Below are 26,388 nucleotides of genomic sequence, written 5' to 3'. Positions count from 1 at the left end.
GTGTTTGGCACCCTATCTTGTTTGCAGAAAAATATGTATTTAAAAGAAAAGTTGCAAATTGTACAGTCTCTAATTCCATTGTCGGAGGCTCAGGCAAGATTCAGACCCGTTCACTCCCTGGAACATTTTCCAATACTTGATATGCTTGAACACATATGCCAAACAAAAAGATTAAAAAAATAAATAAGGGCTCTGCTAAATTTTAGACCTGAAATTCGGAAAAGAAGACTCAGAAAAAAGGTGATGTAGGCCTTACAAACAATACTCCGTTTGCATCAAAAAACTACTCAGCATTGATATGATGGTTTGTGCACCTAAAGAAACTAATAAGCACAGTCAAAAAAACCTTAATGCAAATGCAAGAAAAGCACTCCCTCTACCTGCCACAGCTATCACCTGTGCCTTCTCTGTGAGAAAAGCAACACTTCCAATGAGTTAAGTTCAAAGGAGGCATGCGTGGTGAGAATGAACTATGGGTAAGTGGGAATTAAGATTGTGGACTAAAGATTTTACCCATCTCACTTATGCAATCTGCCCATTTGTTAACGGTGTTGGTTCAGTGTGCCGATTGTTTCCAACACAGCTACATTATTTAAAAAAAAAAAAAAAAAAAGCAATAAAAACTCACCTCTGAGCCTGCTGCTGCTGGGCCGCCTCTCTGGCAAGTTCTGATGGTGGAAACTGGACAAAAAGGTCTCCTGCTCGGCTGATGAGGGTCTCGTAAGGCAGGTCCTGTGGAATCTGCGAGAGAAGGTGGTGGACGGATGCCATCTCACATTCACTTTCCAGAACTTCCTCCTCCCGATACAGGACAATCTGTGGTAAGACAAGAAGCAAACAACTTAGTACAGAACTACAGCAATAGACTACGTGGGAGAGCAGCAGTCAGCACCAGACCATCACACCTTAAGATACAGAACAGGTAAACAGCACCAGGATCAGACTCAAAATCAAGTGCCCATACACCAGGCTGCTGACAGGAGACACTACATCACGAAAGCCACTGAGAAGGAAGACTACATCAGAAAACAACATCTCGTAACAGAGATTCAATACAATAGGCCAAAGATCTATTCTACACCAGGAACAAGCACCTGTGAATCAAGCAGGTATTGATGGGCCACAGATAGGGAAAACATTGCTCCAGATTCAAGAATGTTAAACTAAAACTGTTTTATAAAATACAAACTTAATACTTCAAGGATAATGTTTAGTCTGAGCTGTCACTATGCAGGGTACAGAAATGGTGCTCTGCAACAAGACAAAGCATATCAGCACCATGCATTAATGTAGGCCATAGACATCTAGGGACACAATGCAATTATATGAACCACAGACAGGGCACACTACATCACAAACAAGCATTTGTAAACCAAATGTTTATACAACTTGTCATGGGAAAAAGTCAGTTACAAGCATCTCATAATTAAACATTCATGCCATGGACCGCATAAAAACAAGGAGGACAGGACCAGCACCTCTGGAGCAAACAGTGGGGTTTGGATTTTCAAAAAGAGGCTGCAGTACTGCTCTATGAAATCCATACTATTTGTCTAAAAACTTTGCACAGAAGGCATATAGGCCAAAACAATTTCAGAAATCAAAAAATAACTTCAGCATCAAACAAATAAGACAAGTATTGCTCCAATTTTAAAGGCCCATCTTTAAGAAAAAAGGTAGTGCCCTAAAAAATGAACGATTAGAGTCCGAGGCTCCCCTTTCCTCCTACCTTCTCCATTAAAATGTGAGCAAACAAAACATAAAACTATGATATCGAATAGTGTTGGACTGCTTCAAATTTCTACTCTAGGCTTCCGAGTGGAGGCATTCACCTTATAATGTCCACCGTTTGACTGGACAACCTGCGAGTCTATTGGTGGTGATCCTTGTCTTTACTATGGCATTTGACAGTAGAGCTGAGGCTCTAGTGGTTAGAGTGCATCCAGAGGGTACCTCCACCTATAGTAGACAGTGGATACTGTCCCCTCACACCAGGTAAGGGAAGTCTGACAGATGGCGGCAGAGGAATCTAGTCAGCATGCACAGGCGTTTTAACCCAGACTGTTTGGTTTAGGAACCATCCCCTCTCTCCAGTAATATCGAGAAGGCCCTCTATAACTAGGCTCACAGCATTTCCCATGGTGTGTGGTGTGCAGTGATGTGTTATGTGCATTTTGTGTGTGGTGGAACAGGAGCCTGCGAGATGAGCGATTGGTGTCTTAGATGGCACAGCTTGTCAGACTACACCAGTATGGGGGCTGCTGGAAAGGAGGAAGGTCCGTTGCACTCCGTTTCCCTTCTCAGACTACACATTTCCCAAATTGTCGAACCACAAACCAGCTCCTCCATCACTTACGGTGTCTTCGTACCATAATCTATCCCTCAATCCCTTTGACTTAATTTTCTGTAATACTTTGTAATGCCTTGTAATGCAGTGGGGACTGAAACACTTCAGTGCTTAATTTTAGTCTGTGGTTTTGGGTGCTTGGCACCGGCACTTAATTGTCAACACCAGCACATATGACAGTCTGCCACAAGGTGGTGATGTTTGTCTAATTTAGGGGGGAGCACAACCGTTAATTCAATACACATTAAAATGTACTAACACCTGCTGCACAATCCATTCTTATGGCTTTGGGGACCTGGAAAAGTTTGATTTGTCACACTGTCAGGAATGTGATGGTTAGTAGTTGTGTTGGCACTCATTGGCAGCGCTCTCAGGGGTAATGCATGGTGCAAGTTGCAGTGGCCTCCTGATGAGGGCCCTCCCACTTTTTTATTTTTTATTTAACTTAGCAGTGGAACACTTCCTGAATGGACAATGGCAAAAGATATATTGCCCTTGCTAAAAACCCAAAGGTTACAAAATCCTCTTTAAAAAAAAATCAAATTTGCAACCTGATTAACTATTTTTCTTATCAGCAACTTCAATAAAGAGTGAAACGTATCAACTAGAAATGTTAGAACTTCCAACACTATGCTCCCTCATCACAGACATATCCAGACTTTAAGAAACCTAACCTGTTCGTTTACCAGTTCTAATGTTTTTACTAACTCCTTAATATCCTGTAACATTGATAAAATATCATGTAAATACAGACAACCTGCAGCCTCAACCTCTCAAGTGACCCATTACTGAGGCCATCGAACCACTGTAAAATACCAAGGATGTATTGATAGGCCAAATAACACTCGTAAACTGATAAGTTACCCCTTCCACTCGAACTGGCTCTTTTGTGCAATTGGAATTACGAACAAGCATCTCTTACAACCAATTTTCCCAACTAATTGCTTTCTTATAGCATATCCCTAAAAAGATAGATCCCTTCCATCCTGAAATGTCTAAACTAAAAATCTGTTTAGACTCCTCAATATACAAGTGGTCTCCATCCCTGGTCTTTTTTTTTAAACTAAAAAGACTACTTACATTTATCATTTGAATTTCATCTACCTTCATATGGCAACATTTTCTAACATTTACAGCATCTCCGTATTCACCAATATCCCATTTCTCCTTTGTCAAAAGTAACTCACTTGGTGCCCCCACATCAACCAGATTTGCTACAAACCGCAACCTGAAACTTACTGTATCCAACAACCATTGATCTGTTATTTTCCAGCTGCTTCCCACCTCCCTCAGCCTGTCTGTGGGAAGGGTGCTTCACATGCGAGAATCCCAAACCAGTCTCCATAGACCTCTTGGTTATAGTTTTACATATATCCTAGGTCCACTGTTCTACATCCAACAGCTAGCCCTACTTCATGGAGGCTTGGAATCCACAGAACAATCCTATGCTTTGATAATGATACTGCAACCTTTGGGGAAGTCAGCCAAGATATGTCCTTTTCTGACAGCCCTTACAAAAATAATTCCCCCCACATACTCTCCTTCATGAATTATGCACTGTAGCCAAAGCAGTGAAAGTATTTTCAAACTTCCCTACAGCTTTTACCGGTACTTCTACAAAAAATTAACCTTTAGTTCCCACTATGAACCCTAGCTGCCAAATTCCATATTATTGACCTTACCTTAATCAGAAAAGCTTTATGTCTCCCAGATATTAAAGATGCACTGCGGTTTCTAAGGAAAAAATACAGCCCTTTGATCCATCTCCTTATTAATTCTACATTCATTTCTACCCCTTTCATTTGTGCCGCTTCTGTTCTGTACGATGTGTGTACCAATGGACCTACTACATCTAGCAACTTGTCATGGCATTAAATGACCTCTTCAAACTGTTTCAGGGGCCTCTTAGGCGGAACAAAAAAAACTGGGGTCCAGATTTGGTGTTACATAAAGTCATCAATTGCTGCTATTGAACATTTCAACCTCATCACTTCCCTCGCTACTCATTCTAATGGGTTTTGGAGCCATTTTTTTTATTTAGTCACTTGGAATATCTAATGGCCTCAATCAATACCTCTGGGGTATCTAATGGCATTAAAATAAACCATATTTGCCCTGAATATTCTTTGGTACATCTTGAATATTCAAAGTCTCTTTAATAGCTAGAATTTCCTGTTTGAAGTCCTCGTCATAGAAATCTAATACAAACTCATCACAATCCAAACCTCTTGCCATCGAACAGCTCATTTTAAAACACCTACTTCTCTGTATCTTATTTATGCCGTTTAGACACTCTTCGTTTGCATGTCATGGAGGACACCTCATCTTAATGGTGCACTTAACACCTTCATTATACCTTAAGCTTACAAACATGTTCACTCTTCCATTGCTTTTTTACTTTACCTACTTTTTGATTTTTCTTCCTTCTCTGAAATTTACTAGAATTTCTCTTATTAAAGAGAGTCAGAGTCATCTTTATGCTTGCCTAAAGCATTCTGGTCTCCTTTCTTAATGCAACTACTTATTTCTGTATTAATCTCTACCTGTGCGTTTTCCCCTGAAATTCCTGACTCGCTTTCAGCCATCGCTGCAAAAACAGACAGCTGATGTTGATTAAAGTTCACTCTGTGTTGTGCTATTGGCACTCATCCTAAGTTTCATCAAGCAAATTGCCACCAAATTTGTGTTTTTTCACTCCAGCAAACTTTTGCTACAGAAGTGATGCATTTAACTTGACATCCTCTGCCCTCACAACCAACTGCACCAGAATACATGCACTAAGAAAAATACCTCACTGTGTGCCCTTCAAGTTTCTGGGCTAATAAGTCAGTCCCTTTTGTTTTCCAATTTTTCCTTTTAAATGGAATTCATTCTTTCCTTCTTTTCCTTTTGTAGAGCACACTAAAGCTCCCCATACAGTCCTACCAGATGGCTCGCTTTACTTTAATCTTTCAATTTATCTTGCATATGCTTGTTGAGTTTATGTCTATTATTGTGGATAGGTAAGTGGATGAATGCAAGAATGAGGCAGTGGGCAGATGAATGGCTCTAGGAGTGCAAAGACAAGCAACAAAGTGCTTGCTGGGTGACTTACTGAGTTCCTAGATTCATCAGTTATTAAAGAGGTACTTTCAAATACAAGAGGAACCTATTAATGGCACTGCTTGGTTATACAATGAAATAATAACTGCCTATCTGTGAATCTGAGCTGTAACCACTGCATAGAATGACGTTAAAGACTGATGCATGCAGTGACAACCATTCAAGTGTTTCCAGGTTTATACAGATCACACAAATCCATGACAGATTATTGTGCTTTGTTTGGTTTCCGACTTCAGATTGCTGCAACCTCAACAACTGTGAGTAACCACGCTCGACTGACATTTTAACTGGGATTTGGAGCAGTGGGCAATTTTCAATGGATCGAGTGTAAGCCTGGGTTGACCCGCCAGCAGCACAGGGTAGTAAAATGTTACCACTTTGTAGTACCTACATTAATGTTGAGGTTCTTTGGACTGCCCACACAGCCCTTGGTAACAGTACTGCAAATACTTTGCTGTCCCTGCCCGAGACATCCGTATCAGAACACTGCATACTCTTTTCTACATCACTTATCTTGAGCAGTTGCTTTTTTTTTTTTTCTTTAAGGCCAGTATCTGTATACTGTGCAAAAAGTCCTCCCCATGAAACCAGTAAAACATGTTTTTTTCCTATATTTAGGATGGAACCTGGAATGGTTATGAGAGCAAATAACTGGGACATTTTATTTTGCATTTCCTATGTGACTGAGCCAAATAAAGCCCCCTGTGAAGACACCTATCATCGATTCCCCCATGTTCTTTGTCAATAGTAATGGCACTGTTGGCACATTCAGCTCTGCACAAAAAATATGGGGGTCTATTGTTGGTATATGATGGATGGATGAGTATCACTAGAGGATTAGTTGCATTAGAAGCAGATGTGATCACTCTCCAGCCCAGGTCTGATTTGCATACCAGAGACAAGAGGTAATGCCCTGTTTAATAAAAGCAGGGTCTCTGTATGTCTACATCTCACCTCATTTCTGTAAGTGCAGCTAGCAGGTGCACTGGAGTGTATTTGACCATTCAACAGGAGAAGGCTTCTCCTACACAAAGCATGAATTCAGCAACCTACATTTAAAAATTGTGTGGAGCTATTTATGTTCTGACAGGATGAAGTGTCTGAGCACAGGGCTGTTGACATCCACATTTCTAGGCCTCAGAATTGCATACTTCATTTATACTTCAGACTTATGGAACGGACAGAAAACCATTGCTAGTGAATTCATTAAATTCTTATTTCTCCTGGAAACAACAAACATGCTGCCTGGAAAAAAACATACCCATTTGTTATTTTCCATTTTTTGGTCTAGGCCTGCAATGTTCCAGTTCATTACATTTGAGAGTGAACTACTTTCCTTAGATCTTGCCCATGTTGACAGGTTTGCCTCCCAAGGAATATCCCACAGTGAGGTTCACCCAGGAGCTGCTAGGGTTGTTTCCATCCAATTGAACTCCTTTGTGTCAAGTGGGGCCTAACTTTCACTGATGTCTCTGTGGTAAATCATCTTTTTTCCTGTAAAAAGGTCTATTTTGATAAACTAGTTCCTGATGTCTTCATGGATTGTAATGGGCTTAAGCCTGGCACCCTTTATATTTCTAAATTATATTTTGCTAGTGTTTTGGGCACCTTGTTTGGTTTGGCAGCCCCTGGTCATCAGACTAGTGTGGTATGGCTTCTTTGTGGATCATCTATATTCATCTCTATTCCCTAGTGTATGAAAGCACTTTAGCAACTTAATATTGGGTTTGCGGCCTTCAAATACGTAAAAACGTTTCCCTTGTTAAGGATACCATACGGTACACTTGTCATTCCCTTGCACTATACATCGGTTTGAAAATGATCTCTTGGTTATTGTCTTGCTCATTCTTCTGTTTTTCATTTAATTTCTGGCCTTTTCCGGTCTATTCTATATACTTCTAATGAAGCTGTAACTGCTATGTGGGGTTCCGTAATTGCAGCTCTAGATGGATACCAACACACCTCAAATGGAAGGGGAAACATTGGTGGCTACCAGATTTATGGCTGCCTAGGCAGCTGAAGCAGGTAATGTAGACTTGTGACCCTGGAGGGAATCAAACTCAGTGGGCTCTAGTCATAAAATAGATTCAAGGTTTATGTTCGATGACAGTAAGGACATGTGCACACTCCTACCTTGATCCGTGTCCGTGATGACTGCTCCATGATCAGCTTTGTCTCTATAGTAAGTTGAGCTGGAGCTGTAGCCCTCTTCCCAGTTGGTACTCTGACAGGTGTATGCACTTTGCTAGACGTATACAATCTCCCCCTCTACTTGGTTGATGATTCAGGCTGCTAGTGGCAGATTTATGTAGGGTCAACAGCAATTGTAGTGGCCTCAGGCAATATGTGAGGTTTTATCAATCTCTTAAGCTTCCTTAACTCTATTAATTTCTAGCCCATCTTTTTCCTAGACAAGTGCACTTGAAACGGTTGTCTTTTAGGACTACATTCTGTGGATTTAGACAGTGTCTTCCTTTTAAGCCCTGATAAAAGTGGGGCTTCGGTTTTAAAGCACAAAAGTTGCCCACTGGTAATTATATACTATGGCTGGTGTAATAGTTTTCTATCCTCATCCACAGGGTGGGCCTTCTGCTCTTCTGGATGCTAGTCTTGTGGTCTGTTATAACTGACTGCAGGACCAAGGGAACTTTGCTCAAGTTTGTTTAGTATTGCCACGTATGGCCAGGTGTCATATTGGGCGTGTGAGGAAGGGAGGGCACTTGCTACAACCTCCATGATTTCCATCTGTCTGGCTAATGTGGGCTGTGCATTCCGTCCTTTCCTGCATAATCAAGATCTGATTGTCTAACTTGGAAGGAATATAAAGCCCTCAGAGTGGCCACTCAAATTCTGCACATTGTTTACATAAGGGATAGGAAATATTGAGTAGATTAAATTTCGTAAGGTGATTCCCTATCAAGAGTTTAGCTGCAAGACCAGCCGCCATCTACATTAACAGCCTTCCCTTTGTTATGCAGGGCAATGCTAGTAGGTGAAAGAAGACTAAGATATCTTTATTTAAATAGGATAGATCAACAGCCATGGTGCTCGCCAGGCTTCTCAACTGACACTTGACTGAGTGGGTCATTTCTGATTCAAGGAGGACTTTACATTTTTTGCACATAGCACCACTTGGTGACATACAAAAGGAGAAAGAGGTGGATGATTGCAGTGGGATCAAAGGAGGGATGACAAGCTGTGGCAGCAAAATTACAGAAAAATTGGTCAGTACTCGTGTTTCTCTACAAACATAGTTACAGTTTTTTGGGGGGTCTGGCAATGACATTCTTTGTCCCCAATTCTGTATGAGAGTTATCATTACTGTTAATGACTTAGAGCAGTGGTTCCCATCCTGTGGTCTGGGGACCCCTGCGGGTCCGGGAAGCCTCAGGGGATCTGCAACAGCTTAGAAAATTAAATATTAACAGATTATATCTCCAGCTTTCAGTAATGACTCAGTGGGGGGGGGGGGGGGTCCCCCGATTCCAATAATGGTTCAGTTGGGGTCCCCGACTTCCAGTAATGATAAAGTGGGGGTCCACAGATGTCAAAATGTTGGAAACCACCGGCTTAGAGGGCCCAGGCTGCATCATGAAGGTCACTCTCAGTGACAAACTGTACAACATTGCCCCTCTTTTCGCAGGGAACTTACTGGTAAAGTAGTTTGTTATTTTGTTCACTCTACAACTAGCCGATTGGCAAGCTCAAGCTATGCATAATCTCCTCAATATCTGGATTCCCTCAGGTGTAATACTGGGGGATAGGGCGGAGTGAGATCAAACTGCGCACAGCCCCCCCCCCCTCACCACCCACAATCCTCACACACAAACCCAAAGTTAAGCAGAAGCGTACTGATAAATCCTCTGCTCGTGTCTAACTTTACAGATTAGAATTTTGCTGGTTTTGCGTCTTCCCTGCAGCTCTGAGACTGTGCTGTTCGCATGATTACAGCAAATTTTAATGTGTTAGAGTGGAAGATCGTTTGAGAATCTATCTGCATCAGACTACAACAAGACAGAGGACTGCTGCCTATGATCCTTGGTTTTCCAGGAGTGTTATCAGGCTGGACGTCCAGCAGTCCAAAAGTGGCTGTAGGAATTTCTGTACAGAATAGTAAGAAAGTGCAGCTGATGCACTAAGAATATGTAGACAATAGAGCTCAAGTTCCACCCAGTGAATTGTGTAGCATCTAAACCATAAAGGGCCTCATGTCAGAACTCTACTTCTCAGCCATTTATCTGTGCTCATCTGCCTCCTAGAAGCTTGTTCACTCATGTCTAGTTATCCAAGTCACTTAGCCCCCATTTGCTGCATTCTTTACTCTCTACTCAGAGTTCTTAAAATCTTGTACTATGACTTAGGGGATGTGGTACATTTCTGTTGATTGTTGAAACATATTAAATTGTTTTTCTAAATGTCAGCAATAGGGCCAAGTAAATGGTCCTCTATTTTCTCCCTGGATAATTGGCAGAAGGAAGTCCTGCAAACCCCCAACAGCTCACCAGCCTCTCAGTCCATTCTTAGATCTCTAGGTATTTATTGATAAGTCTTCTGTATTCGGCTTTCTGTACCCTTGGATCATCCATAGGGTAACAGATCTAGAACAAAGTGCAGTATTTACAGCACACTACTCTTCCTCTCTACTACCTTGCAGCAGAGCCTAGCGAGGCTGACAGGGACTCAGTAGGTGGTGGCATAGCAGATCAGTGGGGTTCAGTTGTGCCCCTTTGGTTTAATAATTCAGCAAACCTAGCCCCCTCATGGAGGAGCAAAAGGATAGTCAGGTGGTGGATGGCAGGAAGATAAAGGATGGAAAAGCCAAAGGCAGCTGAGCAGCGAGGCTTAAGGATTCAGAAGCTACCAATAAATCTGGAAGAGCTGGCAGTCAGCTCAAATGCTAGTGGGCAAGAACCGAGGACACGAGCAAAACAGGGCAGCAGAGGCACACTGTGCCTCAGAAAGGCAGGCGAATGGGTTTGTACCTGAGTCTGTATATGGGTGTAATAATATAGATGAAGATTTACTACGTTTTGACAAACATGGCTTACAGTTTGTTACAAGAAAACTGCAGTAGAGAAAAACGAAAGATTCACTATTACTGCATATGAAACTGACGCTGTTCATCTCCCATCTTCACTTCGAGGAGGAATGTGGGATTTGAGACTAGGATTAATTCATTCTGCACACGTTTAAGGCCGGCCCCATGCTTTTTGTCATAAGCATGACAATTTCTTTCCAGTTACCATGGTTCTCAATTATATACTGTTTCTATTTTTCCCACATTTGGGAACGTTCAGTATATTATTTCATTAATTAATTTTAAAGTGTTTTGGCAAAAGAAATAGAATTTGAAATCAATAAGGTATCTGACATTTAATTTGGAATCCTGAATTGGGGGACATCTACGAAAGAAATTAATAATGTACTTTGGCAAACTGTTACATGTTCACTTTTATTACTGGGTTATTAACATTTAATAATACACATTTACAAGAAGCCTGGTTAAACGTAAATTCCATGCTCCAGACAATGGCTTCACACCCCATGCATTTTTGAGCTTCCAAGCTCCTTTTCTTCCCTGCACTCCATTTTATGCTTGTTGCAACCAAAAAATGAACTACTTACCACAGCTGCAAAGTAAATAGGCATCAGTGGATGGCAAGCCAGGAAGAAGTCGTATAACCGCAAGACATGCCGGAAGTCTGACAGCACGTGTCCAAACCATGTGATCAGCCAGCTGAGCGCAAAGATGGTGCCAACCTCTGCCCTGTGCCATAAAACAAATGTTAATAGCTTTGCCCATCATAGGTATTTTCTTCAATTCTAGGCAGGTGTACATTGGAGAAAAATCACATTTTGAAAATACGGTTATTTTAAATGCGAAGACAGTAGCGAAATTAGACATTAGATCAGGCTGGTGTGTGTTGCTGTTCCTTAAGATGGGCCGGGAATTTTGAAGGAGTATCACTGACTATATCTGCTGCGCTTACAGCAGAGCCGGTGAAGGCTGCAATGCAGCCTTGTTGCCAACAGTAGTGTGAAGCAAGCAAGCAGCCATGGCTGCTACTGCTCAAGCAAAGCTACCTGCATCAGTATTCAACCTTGTGATACTTCTATTCCTCCCATGTTGCCCCTTGAGTGATTTATATTAAGATGGCAGAGGTGCTGAACATGGCATAATGGTGAATGGAGTTTACTGCTCCCTTCCAGCACAGTGGATGACGCTATTTCTCAGTGATGATGCACTGGTTGTGTCTAGTAAGAGGTACCATCACCAGTGTTATTCAACAATATGAAAACCTATCAGGAAGCACATAGGTAGACATTATGTTAATGGGACAGTGGCACGAAGGCACTCTGAGAATGTTTTCACTTGGACCAGTCCAAGTCAAATGCAAGTAACATGGCCTAAAACAAAGTCATCTAAATAAACACCAGTCCTTGACTTTCTCCAATACAACAAAACAGGATGTAACAAAACTTCACCTTGCATGGTAACACTTCAAACGGCTGAAACAATACACAGGTTCAAAACACACCTGGACTAAACACTGAAGGCCTATTAAAATGTTGACACATTTCTAAGTATGAATGATTGTTAGTGCTTGCTCAAAGGTGTTTTGCTGTTCTATATATTTAGCATTGGCAAATTTATTTGCTAAGATCACATCAGTAGGAGGGTTAGTCGCAGACTAAAAGGAAATAAATATTTGTAAAATCGCCCAAAGCTATAGATCACATTTCACTAGAGAAGAGGCGAACAAAATACTTTGAGCACAGGGGTAATCTGAGAATAAATGCAGGCCCATATGCAATACAGTGGAATAGATGAGTTAATCCTTACATTCTACACAATGTATGATGAACTGCTGACACTAAGTTAAGTTTTATGGTTCCAAGTAAATGACTTTTTTGCCAATTGCTGAGAGTACTTTTTGATGCTTTTTGATGCTGAGTAGGTGTGCTCTTGTGGGTTTACCCCACAAAGGATTATCTGGGGATAATCCCTGGCGCTGCCCATTTACTGAAGTGTATGTTGTTCCATTTCACAACTCTTGTACTCTAAGAGGCAAGAGATCTTGTGATGGACTGCCCAAAGCAGTGTGATGGTTAACATGTGTTTGGCTACACAGATGAGGTAATTTGCTGAATCTTGAATGTTAAGTAGAAGACAATTCTATTGCTTGAATATGGGGATTAATAATTATGCTGTTCCACAAGAGAAGTGAGAAAGGGGAAGATTTTGGTTAGAAAAAAAACAGACCAGCCAGGTAGGGGTATCCGACTGATCAGAAGCAGTGGACCTCACACACCCATTGGGTGTCATGCTTCATCAGGCTACTCCTGATTGGGCTGGCACTGCAATATCCAACTGGCCCCTCAAGGGGAACATTTTGCCAGAGATCTTTAATGAAAAATGCTGTGATGATGAATGCAAGTGAGGGGGTTGTAAATGTAGGGTGGTGAAATTAGTAGATCAAAAATGTCTAAAGGGTACCAAATGTCATTTTATGTAACAGTACTCTTGACATGAGTTAGACCAAAGAGTGGCTGTCCAGGGAGTCAATGAACCTTGATGCTTCACAAGATGTGAATCAGGGTCAACATGTTTGCCTTGCAAGGTCCAACCAGATCTTAGGCAAATCGTCAGGACAAGAATGTGACACCTAACCTACACTGATTGGCCTCCAGGTCAGCTGCGAAGGGTAGATCACAGGTACGACTAATAGCATACTTTTGTGGTAATCAGTTGTATTTAGTAAGTATGTGTATGGACCTGACAATTAGCTCCTCGTCCCTCCACCCTTTTAGGTCAGAGCCTAGACAGTGCTTGCAGTCTCTTGGAGACATGTTTTATATACTTTGTGGGGTTACAGCCTTGCTTCCAAGTGGTTAATATTTCGTACTTGTCCCTACTTTTCATTGGTTGTTCACTTCCAAGGAGCAGCACCCCATTACTTGTAGGCTTCCACTTGTCCCATTTCAGCAACTTCCGTTTCTGTAAAAAGGGCTGTAGTTCTTCTCTTACACTTGTTGTGCATTCAATACGGAGATGAGATGTCATACGCTGTTTTTGAGGGAAACTCCTTTTCTTTGACTTCAAAGTGCGAGGATTTCCCCCACACATCTCCCACTGCGCTGTTTGTTGCTTTGAGAGCCTCAGTCACCTGACCTTCAGATGCCCAACTTTGCAGCACAGTTAAGGGCAAGGCGTGGACAGCTACTGTCGCATTTTCTCTGATGCTTGTCTATATAATGTGAACTCGAACAATCTGAATTGTTGGAGTTCTTTACATAAGCGCTAGTTACATTAGACATGGTCAGATTAATTTTGTGGGGCATTTTAATGGAGCGTGAACTTGACTGACCCGAAGGTATTGGAGTGCTTTACAAAAGCACCAGTTACATTACACAAGGTCAGATTTTTTTTTGTTTCGTTTTTAGGTGAGCAGAGATTAAATTATGCAGACGCCCCCCTGTTTATTCATTATTTACCCTCTACTACAAATGGGAGCATTTTGTTGTTTTTCCTGTGTTCCTATACCAAGGGGTGTGGGCAGAGGGTGGGGCAGGGGGCTTGTTGGCAAGCGGATGGCATGAGCAGTGTTTTGAATGGAATCTCTGGAGAAGGGCATCTGGTGAATAGAGGCAATGGGGAGGAGGTATGTGACATCTCCACCATTGGAAAGTACTTCACTGCTTTTTTCCCATAGTCTGTTCAATACTCTAGTGATGCAGTCACACACAGAATGTTATAGTGCTGTTGACTTGCATTGAAGCACTAGTCTTTCTGTTTCCTGAGGCAAGCATGTATTCCTGAATCAGACTGCAGGACCAAGTGTGTAGTAACTGTTAAACTCTTCGATCCCTGGCAGCACAGCACTAGGGATAATGTACTGCATGGTTAAACACTTATAAGGTCCCAAAAGGGGAGACCTACTGGCAATGCCAATGCTTGTTTATGATTAGTTATGATGTGAAGTTGAAATGTGCATGAGGGAATGCCTTATGTCACCTTTGACAATCCATACACAGTGCAGAGAATACGATGAGTTTCTTTTAGGTCACGACCTTGGACGTTAAATGGTAACAAGCACAAATTACTCTAGAATTGCTAAGATGATACTTGCATTTTTAGGGCTTGAACAAATCATTATTTCTGGAAGGACTATCACTGCTTAATTTTTACCAAAACTAATTTGTGAATTGCTTGTGGTATGCATTAAAATATACTCTGAGTGAGCTGATGGGGAACTTTGCAGAGGATGACAATCCAGAGGCTAGAAATGCATCTCCAACGTCCTCATCTGATGGGGAAGCTCAGACAGAAAATGCTCACTGCTTATCATTAACTTGTTATCTCCTCTGTTTCACTGTAGTGAATGATATTCAATGTGATATCCCACTGGGGTCAACGAGGAGTAAGGACCCAGTACCCCAAGTTAACAAGTTATGCATCTGCTATTGGGTGGGGGAGGCACTGACTGATGTCTTGTTATCTATCTGTACTGTATGATAACGTTAAATAATAAAGCATAAAAATATACTCAATCGTTTAGAGCCTCAGTCAAAAAATGCTGTTTTTGTTGTCATTAATAACTGAGTAGTCTAATGAATAGGCCCCAAATTTGGCAGATGGTTGGATTATCCACATCTGGTTCTCATTTCCAATCCCAAGGAATCCTTTTTGGGAGGACAGCATGTTAATTTTAACTCGCAATTAAGGATTTGCTGTCTGCACGGCTGGATGAAAGACCTACTGTTGCCAATTTGTTAAAATATACAAAGAGTGCGGCTTTAGGACCGCCCATAGAAGTATTTTTCACCTCATGCTGTTTCATTCCGCCTGTTGAGCGAGCACTTGCAGTGGAATGTCTGAGGGACTGTTTTGCATTGCAAAAGTAAAAAGTATTATCACCTTTTAAATTCTTTGTCATACAGTGCTTTTGAGAGATGAAACGCACCATATACATTATAAACCAGTATTGGCAAAGCCAATATATCTTAATTTAATATGCTACGCAGGCACGCACAAATGCTGTTTGCATTCTTTTGCACATTAAAACTAGATTAATGGGTTTTCCAATGCTTGTTATTTGGTGTACATCGATTTTGCAGTTTTTGAGTTACAGAAATTAGAAATGCAGATGCAGCAAAAATAAGCATATCTAGGTCATTAAGTTTGCACACTGGTTAATGAGCTTTAGTAGGCAGGTATTTTTTCCAAGAGAGAAGACGAAGAAAGAATTTTCTCTCTAGACCCACTGTAGTTCATGAATTAACACCTATTGTTATAAAACCAACCACTGCAAAGTCATTCTAAATAGCCCATACAGAGCACTAGGGAAATAAGGGGGCACTCAAAAGGATGAAACATGCATTTATTTCTTGAGAAGAGTCACTAGAAAACGACAGGATTATAAACCAGTATCTCGACTCATGAGCCTAGGTTGATGGGAGTGAAGAACATTTTAAAAACCATTTCCAGAAGAAAACAAGGTTCATGAACCAACAACTGTGGTCATGAACCAAATACTGATTGTGGTCACAAAGTTCAAACTATCCACGCTGATAGCCTGTATCTTTAGGAATCGTGATGACCTTCAGTTCATGAACAAAAACAAATAATTAACTAAAAGCCACATTAAAGAGACTGATCAGTTGCGGATTTCAAACCGCTTAATCTGGTTGGCAAGCTTCAAAAATAAAACAAATGTAATTGCAAAAATGCAATAAAGAACTGAATAATATTTTAAGGGAGTGCTTGAGTTACGGTTATGCAGGTGCAGGTAGGATGCCATCTGAAGATCTTCAGCATTTTAGGGTGTTGAAAAAGGAGGTGGAGACTGCGCCGACTTAGGCATTCATGAGGAGTGGACTGTCGATACTTAGGGTGAGATTCTTGACATAAATGAGGGAGGCGGGTGTGGACCAGAGCTCTGCTGGGCAGCAAATGCAGTCCAAGGTCGAGAAATGTCTACAGACGAGTACAACTGCTGCCTGCTTGGTTTTTGTTTGAGACAGTTGGTTTTCATCCAGTGGTCGAGACTGTTTGCCTGACCCTCTAGTAGGCTAATTAGCATTAGCCTGCCAGCAACTGGCCACTGTCAGTGCTTCCCTATAATGAGGTGTGAAAACTGTTCAAGTGGAAAGAAGGCCTTAGGCCTTTTGGCAGGAAAACCTAGATGTGAGTTATGCTACTCTTATCAGCTCAGGAAGGGTAACTGGGTGAGTAAAGGACCAGGGTGATGCCTGCCAACTCACAGTTGAGTATAAAGACATGGTGAAGAGATGTTATTTCTGTTTCCTAAGCACTCTGTACCCAGCGTGGCACCAGCCTAGTAGAAGAGGCTGGTCTTTGGCCTAGTTGGTGTTGAGAACGTGGGGAGCTGCTCTTTTTCCTAAACACCCTTGGCCTGCACACCAGCACCTCCAAGGGCAAAAAGGTTTTGCCAGTTTGGATTTATCTCAGAATGAAAAAGTTAATTACGTGCAGTAAGGATCTTTCTGGTGGATACTCTATCCCCCTGCATGCTCCTGTCAGAGCAGTAGAGCATCTGGACAACTTACCTCGCAAGTGCTTCTTTGTTTTCCTACGGTTCTTTTCCCACTTAGTGGATGGGGAGCAGTACCGACATCTGGAATGCTTTCAACACCAGCGTTTGTCTTTCACCGTGGCATAAAGAGTTTGCCCTCCCACTTCTTGATGGCCTTGAGGTTCAGAGTGAGACGAGGAGCAGGCCTTGGAGTCATGGTCAGACCCTACACAGCACAAACAAACTGAGTGGGGGTCTGTGATGGACATTTGTCCTTCGCAATGCTTGTAGGGTTTAAAATCTGATTTTCTTAGAAGAGAAAAGGTACTGCAAAGTTCTATATTATTTGTGGGGGGAATTTCCTCAGTGATCGAAGTCTCACAGGTGTGAAAAAAAGGGAACCAATGTTGATGCACCTGGGGGGGCACTTTATGGCCTCCCAGGTGTCCGTGGACATCACTTACTGTGTGAACTGTGTTGTGCACTTTCTACCTGTGTCATACTCTGAGGTTTGCCAGGTCCAGTCTGATGCACGGGGATGTGCTACAGGTGACTAAGCTGCAGGTAGAAATATCCATCAGGAAATGCACTGTGGGATAGTTTGCAGTAATCCACATAGGATGTGCTGTAAAAGTGAGGAAGGTTGCCCTTGGGAGCTTTTTGATCACTGATTAGGAAGCAAACAGGAGTCACCACCACCCACTAGCTAGTAAATCCTACAAAAGTGGTACCTCATCAAAACATTTTCTGGACGCGTGGATGAATAGAATAAGTCTAGATTTGCTGTCTGAGACCTGTGTTGAGACAAGGATAGCTGGACTTGGTCTTGCTTGCACCCAGGACTATGAAATGCAGTCCAAGGGTCAGTTGGCTGAGCCCCCCCCCCCCTCAATAGTCACAGGGACACGATTTGCAAGAGGCTTTTTTCTTGAAATACCTAACTGATCAGTAGCAACTAGACCGGGACTGGACCCTGCTGGTACCCTCAGAGTGATATTGCCCCCTAAAGTATGTCCCTGAGGTCCCAGGAGCCTTAGAAGAGACCAATGGAAGCTGCTCCTGAAAGTCTGAAAAGTTGGGAATTCAGACTTCCAAGACCTCCAAAGAGTCTGCAGAATCTCACAGCAGAGGTGTCTAATTTTGAGTGGACTTCAATTTGAGGCTTGTCTCGATGGAGGATTTTGCAAAGCTTAAAAAGAAACACTGGAGTTAGAAATCCCGATCAGGGAAACGTGCAAAAGTATACACTCTATGAGAGGGCATCAGCAGATGTGAAAACTATTTCTCCCACTCTGAGATTTCCTCCAAAACCAATGGCTTCAGTGGGACCTTGTATGGCAGCTATTCGGCTTTGAGAGGACTTCATCATATACAGCCTGCAACCTTGCCCTTCTAGAGGGTTTCAAGTTCCATTACAGGGACTAAGTTAGAAGGTAGATTCTTAGAACGGGACAACCCACTTGGTGCATTTGACCCGTGTTCCATCACTATCAGCCTGAAATCACACTTAGGTCCCCAGTCAACAACCAACAGTGACTTCTGATTGGTACTTTACACTTCAAAAAAACTTTGAAAATTCAAAAACATGTTGTTTTGGTGTAATTTTGCTCAATATTTATTCTCCATTTTTAGGAATAGAGTCCAGGTTTACATTTCTGGAACTGTGCTTGTGGCCTTATTTCATGCGAGAACTCAAATCTCTCTCAATAGGTAGCCTATTTTTTCTTTTTTTTTTTTCAAGTAGGACTCGACGTAAAGACCTTTCGGCAATGAGAAATTTAAGAAGTTTCTTGGTTTCAGTGGCACCGGACTAAAGAGCTCCAACAGAGTGAAACTGATCCAGAATCTGTCAATGCCAGGAATCTGCACACAAGTACTAAATTCAACAGATGATACTTAGGGACATGATTTCCTGAAAAAGAAACGTTCTTTCGAAGGCAAAAATTGTATTTTACAGAAAACATTTGTTTTGGACCACTGAGTTTGGTTGTCCAAAATGAAAAGTGGTATTTAATAGAATGTATTTTTTTTTTTTAAATGGTACGCCTTTGAAGACAAAAGGTTGCAATTTCAAAATGTAATTAAGTCTATAGCTGAGCTGGGGAAACCTATGCTGTGGTCATGTCCTCTGTACCAAAGGGCACTTGACACTTCAGTTGGTGTTTCAGGTGGAGGCATTTAATATTACTAGGCTTTTTCCTGGCATTTCTGCTGATAACCTCGACTGAAAAGCATGGGTGGCCCCTAATGATAATCCTGCCTGGATTGTTCATAATGTATTGTTAACATTTGTAGTCACTATTTTACAGTCATAAAATTTTCTTTTTGCTCTGGAGGACTTCCTTGAGCAGAAGCAGCTCTCAATACAGAAAAGGTTGGAGAACCTAGATCTAGTCACTCTAGACATTGCCCAAAGGAGAGCTCAGTGCACTGAATCACCTACTCGTAACTCAAAGGAGTGCTGTTGTGCAAAGTAAACACCAATCCTTTGAATTTACCAACCTGACAAACCAGGAAGACGTGTCACTGGTCATAGAATTAAAGTGGCATTTGCCATAATTAGCAATACGTGCATGCTAAATCTGAACAATGTGACTTGTTTACAAGAATGAAGCAGTGCTTCTGTATGACTTAACCTGCTAGTGGCCTGCAAGGGAAGTGCTCTTTTTTCTATTAATTCAAACTTATTGTGTCTGGAGCACATGACCTCCATCTAGGGGAAAGGTGATTCAGGGCATTGGGGGGTGTGCTCTACTGCTAACAAGGTTACTAGCTGTGCACTGGTCTTTTAACCAGTGTAACAAAGCTGAGTGGGAATCAGAAGCATGTTCCTCTGCACAAAAGGAACAGCACTCCATTTCACACATAAAACTCACTACTGCTTACCACTAAAAACAAAACAGTGATACTAGGACAATAGTGCACATCCACTTACCGTTGCATGAAGTCGTGCAGCTCTGGGTTTACTTGGTCAATTATAGGCATCAAGTAATTTAGAATGTGTTTGGTGTTGTCCATTGTTGGATCCATGAAATCCCTGTAACAAAACAGAGGAAGCTGAGGATGTGTGGGAAAATCCTTACCTGTCAGTTCTGTATTTTCCACCTATTCATAGCATCCACATTTCAAGATTTTCTCACCTTACAGTCAGACTCAGTTATACAAATGAATGCACCTCAAACCAATCTGCCGAAGCATTAGTAATATAATTCTTGTAGTCTTCCCCCAAACCCATGAGGGGGCACCTTCATTGGTGGTCTCTTCAAGCTTCAGCACGACTTCCTGTATTCTTAGCACTCACTTCTCAGGTCAGCTACCCTGCATCCTTTAGCCCTTCCCAATTGGACTGTTTCACTACACATTTGTGAGTAATGTCTCTAAACCTTGCTTATTTCACTACTATTACCAATGCGTGTATGGTTGTAGGAAGGTGGCTCTGTATGCACTATTTCAAAGTAAGGAATAGTATGCACAGAGTCCAAGGGTTCCCCTTAGAGGTAAGATAGTGGCAAAAAGAGATAATACTAATGCTCTATTTTGTGGTAGTGTGGTCGAGCAGTAGGCTTATCAAAAGGAGTAGTGTTAAGCATTTGTTGTACACACACAGGCAGTAAATGAGGAACACACACTCAGACAATTCCAGGCCAATAGGTTTTTGTATAGAAAAATATATTTTCTTAGTTTATTTTAAGAACCACAGGTTCAAATTTTACATGTAGTACTTTAAATGAAAGGTATTGCAGGTAGGTACTTTAGGAACTTTTCAAATAAAACACATAGCTATTTTAAAACTAGACACTTAGTGCAATTTTCACAGTTCCTAGGGGGAACAAGAGTTTGTTAGCTTTTGCAGGTAAGTAAACCACCTACGGGGTTCAAGTTTGGGTCCAAGGTAGCCCACCGTTGGGGGTTCAGAGCAACCCCAAAGTTACCACACCAGCAGCTCAGGGCCGGTCAGGTGCAGAGGTCAAAGTGGTGCCCAAAACGCATAGGCTTCAATGGAGAAGGGGGTGCCCCGGTTCCAGTCTGCCAGCAGGTAAGTACCCGCGTCTTCGGAGGGCAGACCAGGGCGGTTTTGTAGGGCACCGGGGGGACACAAGTTAGCACAGGAAGTACACCCTCAGCAGCACAGGGGCGGCCGAGTTCAGTGTGCAAACACACGTCGGGTTTTCAATTGGAATCAATGGGAGACCAAGGGGTCTCTTCAGCGATGCAGGCAGGCAAGGGGGGGGGCTCCTCGGGGTAGCCACCACCTGGGCAAGGGAGAGGGCCTCCTGGGGGTCACTCCTGCACTGGAGTTCCGATCTTTCAGGTCCTGGGGGCTGCGGGTGCAGGGTCTTTTCCAGGCGTCGGGATCTGGGAGTCAGGCAGTCACGGTCAGGGGAAGCCTTGGGATTCCCTCTGCAGGCGTCGCTGTGGGGGCTCAGGGGGTGGGGCAACTCTGGTTACTCAGTCTCGGAGTCGCCGGGGAGTCCTCCCTGAAGTGTTGTTTCTCCACAAGTCGAGCCGGGGGCGTCGGGTGCAGAGTTGCAAGTCTCACGCTTCCGGCGGGAAACGCAGTTGTCTTGAAGTTGCTTCTTTGGAAACAAAGTTGCAGTCTTTGGTGAACAGGGCCGCTGTTCTCTGGAGTTTCTTGGTCCTTCTAGAGCAGGGCAGTCCTCTGAGGATTCAGAGGTCGCTGGTCCTGGGGAAAGCGTCGCTGGAGCAGTTTCTTCAGAAGGGGGGAGACAGGCCGGTAGAGCTGGGCCCAAAGCAGTTGGTGTCTCAGTCTTCTCTGCAGGGTTTTTCAGCTCAGCAGTCTTCTTCTTAGGTTGCAGGAATCTGAGTTCCTAGGTTCAGGGGAGACCCTAAATACAGAATTTAGGGGTGTGTTTAGGTCAGGGAGGGCAGTAGCCAATGGCTACTAACCCTGAGGGTGGCTACACCCTCTTTGTGCCTCCTCCCAAGGGGAGGGGGTCGCATTCCTATCCCTATTGGGGGGGATCCTCCATCTGCAAGATGGAGGATTCCTAAAAGTCAGAGTCACTTCAGCTCAGGTTGCCTTAGGAGCTGTCCTGACTGGTCAGTGACTCCTCCTTGTTTTTCTCATTATCTCCTCCAGCCTTGCCGCCAAAAGTGGGGCCGTGGCCGGAGGGGGCGGGCAACTCCACTAGCTGAAATGCCCTGTGGTGCTGTAACAAAGGGGGTGAGCCTTTGAGGCTCACCGCCAGGTGTTACAGCTCCTGCAAGGGGGAGGTGATAAGCATCTCCACCCAGTGCAGGCTTTGTTACTAGCCACAGAGTGACAAAGGCACTCTCCCCATGTGGCCAGCAACATGTCTCGAGTGTGGCAGGCTGCTAAAACCAGTCAGCCTACACGGGTAGTTGGTTAAGGTTTCAGGGGGCACCTCTAAGGTGGCCTCTGGGGTGTATGTTACAGTAAAATGTACACTGGCATCAGTGTGCATTTATTGTGCTGAGAAGTTTGATACCAAACTTCCCAGTTTTCAGTGTAGCCGTTATGGTGCTGGGGAGTTCGTGTTTGACAGACTCCCAGACCATATACTCTTATGGCTACCCTGCACTTACAATGTCTAAGGTTTTGCTTAGACACTGTAGGGGCACAGTGCTCATGCACTGGTGCCCTCACCTATGGTATAGTGCACCCTGCCTTAGGGCTGTAAGGCCTGCTAGAGGGGTGACTTATCTATACTGCATAGGCAGTGTGAGGTTGGCATGGCACCCTGAGGGGAGTGCCATGTCGACTTACTTGTTTTGTCCTCACCAGCACACACAAGCTGGCAAGCAGTGTGTCTGTGCTGAGTGAGGGGTCCCCAGGGTGGCATAAGATATGCTGCAGCCCTTAGAGACCTTCCCTGGCATCAGGGCCCTTGGTACCAGTGCTACCAGTTACAAGGGACTTACCTGGATGCCAAGGTGTGCCAATTGTGTAAACAAAAGTACAGGTTAGGGAAAGAACACTGGTGCTGGGGCCTGGTTAGCAGGCCTCAGCACACTTTCAAATCAAAACATAGCATCAGCAAAGGCAAAAAGTCAGGGGGTAACCATGCCAAGGAGGCATTTCCTTACAATGGTGATGAGTGATGCACACCTGAGGTGATGAGTGGATAACTTCTCCACGAGTGCCGTTGCCATTCTCTTTCCCACCACAAGTAGGAATGTTACTACAATGTCGTGGTACCCTTGGTAGTAGTGCAGTTGGGGATTACGTTGTAGCACGTGGAGGATGATGTCAATCAGTTCTTCCTGAAGTCCAGCTCTCTGCTGATCTGGCATGCCTACAAAAGGAAGAAACATCGAAGTGACTTGTGTGGTTCCTATACCTTGAAACACAGAATGCATCTCAGTCAGTTCTACCACTGTGACATCCAAACCTCACTGCTTGGTTACTGCTCATCTGGAATATTTTGAGAGGGGAAAATGAACCTTCAAAGTCAGTCAAGAATCGCATACCTTTTTCAAGGCAAGAGTCTTCATTATACCAAGTTAAGCCCTAACACTCAGCAGCCACGGCCTTCGAGTGCCGGAAACTTACCATCCTCAGAAGTCATCCGCAACATCTTCAACTTTCAGGAATCCCCGGTATTCTCAGATTTGTACTAAAAGTTATTTACATCAAGCGGAAAGTGTGTCTAATCCCATACAAAGCCCCGAATATGGCCTCAACCCATACAATCACAGCTTATTACCGATCACAGTTGTCTAACTCTTGTCTGAACCCAACCTTCATGTTTAATGTTGATTAGACTGGTCTCCAACAGTTTCACCACAACCCATCCCTTAAAGACTATGCCAGCCACATCTTTAATTAGATGCACTCAGGTCAAGGCTCTGCGCAGGTGGCAGTCATCCTTCTGTGTTGACTGTATCTCAACACAATCTATTAGAATTCTGCCCCATTCACCTGTCACTCCTGGCACCTAAACCATTTCCGCAACTTTTTTTTTATTTTTTTTTTATTTTAAAGAAAGGACCTCATATGACTTTCCAAAAGCACGTTTTACATTTAGGAAAGCATACAAATACACTTTTAACAGGAACATTTACGGGGATAAAAGGAATACACACTCAATTTGTTCCAGACGGGGGACACCAAAGTCAGGAATAATCCTGTGCCTTCACAAATCTTTGTGAAATTCTTTTTTTTCCCTAGTAAAGTATCCTGCAACTCAGAATGCTCCTTTTCCTGCGAGTCCAGGCATAAGCAATATGCCATCTTTGTCTTAAAATGGAGAGTTGTGCTCTTCCAAAAAAGATGTTTAGTTCTTCAAAACCATTAAGACATCAGTAGGCTAACTCCCCGATTGACGCAAAGACCATCAGCAAATCCACAGTTTCGCCGTCACCTTTATTTTACATGAAATGTCATCAACATTGCTCTATACGGCCTAATATATTCAAAGGTAGAAAATGGCCTTGGTATTAGCAATAGCAGGACTGTCCAAATTAAACCAACAACAGCATGAGACAAAATGCTGGGGTCCTGGAAAAGCTCACCTGGCGGAAAGCGGCGGAGCGAACGGCGGACATCCATTAACACCTGGTCATAATCCTTGTTATTCTTTCGCAGGTCCGCATCTGACAGCAAAATAAAATAACTTGGCTGCTTAAATTCTTATTCCAAAATTGACATGGTTTGATCATATTTTCCGTATTTTTCAATATAAAATACCATTAACATACCAAAGCACGGCATACCTACACATCTTCCTTTCTCACTCTGCAGCATCTAAGAATCAAAACATCTTCTCTTAAACACTACCTCAGCACCAAACTATCACCCACACTCCCCTAATACTGTGGTGACAAGAAAGCCCATATCTTACAATGCACTGGCACCAAACTCCTAACTGCCCTCACTCAGGACAATAGCAACCAAACATTCCTTCCCCCAGATGGAACCATCCATGCCCCTCACAAAGACAGCACCAGTTAATTGCCCATCTAGTACACAGAGATCCTCTACCTCTCCCAAAACTGCATTAACCTCAAGCACCAGCCCCTTCACTCACATATTTGCCAGATAAAAGCATTTACTGACCTGGTGTAGGAGGCAGATCATCTATGTTCACATTAAGGAGCTTTGGCCAAACCTGGCACCGAATCTTATCTGTCAAAAGTCCACCTTCACTGATCGCCATACGCCTGAGAACAGCAACATCGCTGGGCTCCCGGCGGAGAGCTTGATTGATCTCTACCTCCTTCCTTCTCCTCTTGAAATCAGGGTCTGTAAAAAAGTAACATAAATCAGGCACAAAATAATACGACTCGAGAATTGCTCCCGCCTCCTGCCACAGAGCAGCAACTGCTTTTCCCTCCAGAAGGGCAGAGTGGTAACCATTAAATTCTCTGATCTTCTAAAGAAATAAACACAAAAAACATGTTTCAGCACTGTACAATCAGCAAGACAGGTCGCATCATCACTATCATTTTGCTACTTTCACACTTCTTCTAGTATTTACCTTCATAAAGATTTCCCTTTCCATCAAGAACACTAACTCATTAATTAGCTCCACAGCCTTATCTTTTATGCTTCTGCCATTGACATGGTCTATGCTGACTACAAAGAACTATCTGGTCTCTGAGATCAACAGAGGAGCACAGTGTGCAAACAGAACTGCTAAGTAAATTGCAGCCAATAAAGCACTAAAAGTAACCGGAATATGATGGTCTTTGCCCAACCTTTTCACCAGGACTCTAATCCTACACACCTGCCAGCCAATACTTAATTTTTGGTCTATGTTTCTACCTCCTAAACTTCTTAGTTTTGAATGCTACACTACCAAAGTTCAAGATCAGAATATAACCAAAGCACCGAGTTTTAAATAACTTGAACAAAATATCGTAGCTAGAATATCAAACTTCAAAACATTTTGAAGGGAATTATAGTTTCGCTATTCTCAACTACACAAGTATAGCCATACAAGTACTTTGATGATCTACATATCTTAGAAGATATATAGGTGTGGACTCAATTCTACAAATGTCTTCTATTCCACAAATTTTTGATTTTGCCACATTACATCGTCTGCTGCATAATTTGCAAATTTAAACTGCTTCAATTGTTTCTAACACAAAAAAAATCAAAAGTCGCTAAACAATACACAGTGAATGTGGTGCAACACAGATTCAGACTCTTTCAAAAGTTGTGATCAATTGTGGAGTGCAGAATCGAGGTATTAAGCCGGGTGTAATGAGGTTTATCCTTTGCCGAGACAGTGCTAATGAAACCAACTGAAAGGACTGGAGAAGAGTTTGGATCTTCAGCATCAAAACAATCCATTAATATTATGATTGAATTTAACTAGATCGAAAACAAAGATTACTTCTTTGTCGTGAATATATATTTTGTTTGGTTGATCGTGCAAATATGTTACACCACAGACACTGTCCTCAAAGCAG

At 42.7% G+C, this 26,388-nt stretch overlaps 1 protein-coding gene across 3 annotated transcripts in view; it reads right to left on the bottom strand.

Moving 5' to 3' along the window:
- TBC1D20 (TBC1 domain family member 20) overlaps positions 1 to 26,388 on the bottom strand; it is a 72,840-nt gene that overhangs the window by 18,089 nt on the left and 28,363 nt on the right. For all 3 annotated transcript variants that reach the window (XM_069243320.1, XM_069243318.1, XM_069243321.1), the window contains 6 exons: positions 25,028 to 25,213; positions 24,484 to 24,564; positions 23,078 to 23,264; positions 19,922 to 20,023; positions 11,075 to 11,216; positions 629 to 816 (listed from right to left, as the gene is read on the bottom strand). In XM_069243320.1, the coding sequence (XP_069099421.1) occupies positions 629 to 816; positions 11,075 to 11,216; positions 19,922 to 20,023; positions 23,078 to 23,264; positions 24,484 to 24,564; positions 25,028 to 25,127 (800 nt within the window). In that variant the 5' untranslated portion in view covers positions 25,128 to 25,213. The remainder of the gene's footprint in view (positions 1 to 628; positions 817 to 11,074; positions 11,217 to 19,921; positions 20,024 to 23,077; positions 23,265 to 24,483; positions 24,565 to 25,027; positions 25,214 to 26,388) is intronic.

The sequence above is a fragment of the Pleurodeles waltl genome, chromosome 7 (genome assembly GCF_031143425.1).
Source record: "Pleurodeles waltl isolate 20211129_DDA chromosome 7, aPleWal1.hap1.20221129, whole genome shotgun sequence".
Taxonomy (NCBI): Eukaryota; Metazoa; Chordata; class Amphibia; order Caudata; family Salamandridae; genus Pleurodeles; species Pleurodeles waltl.
Note: the sequence above shows the minus strand (reverse complement) of the source record. Positions and strands in the feature narration are given on the sequence as shown.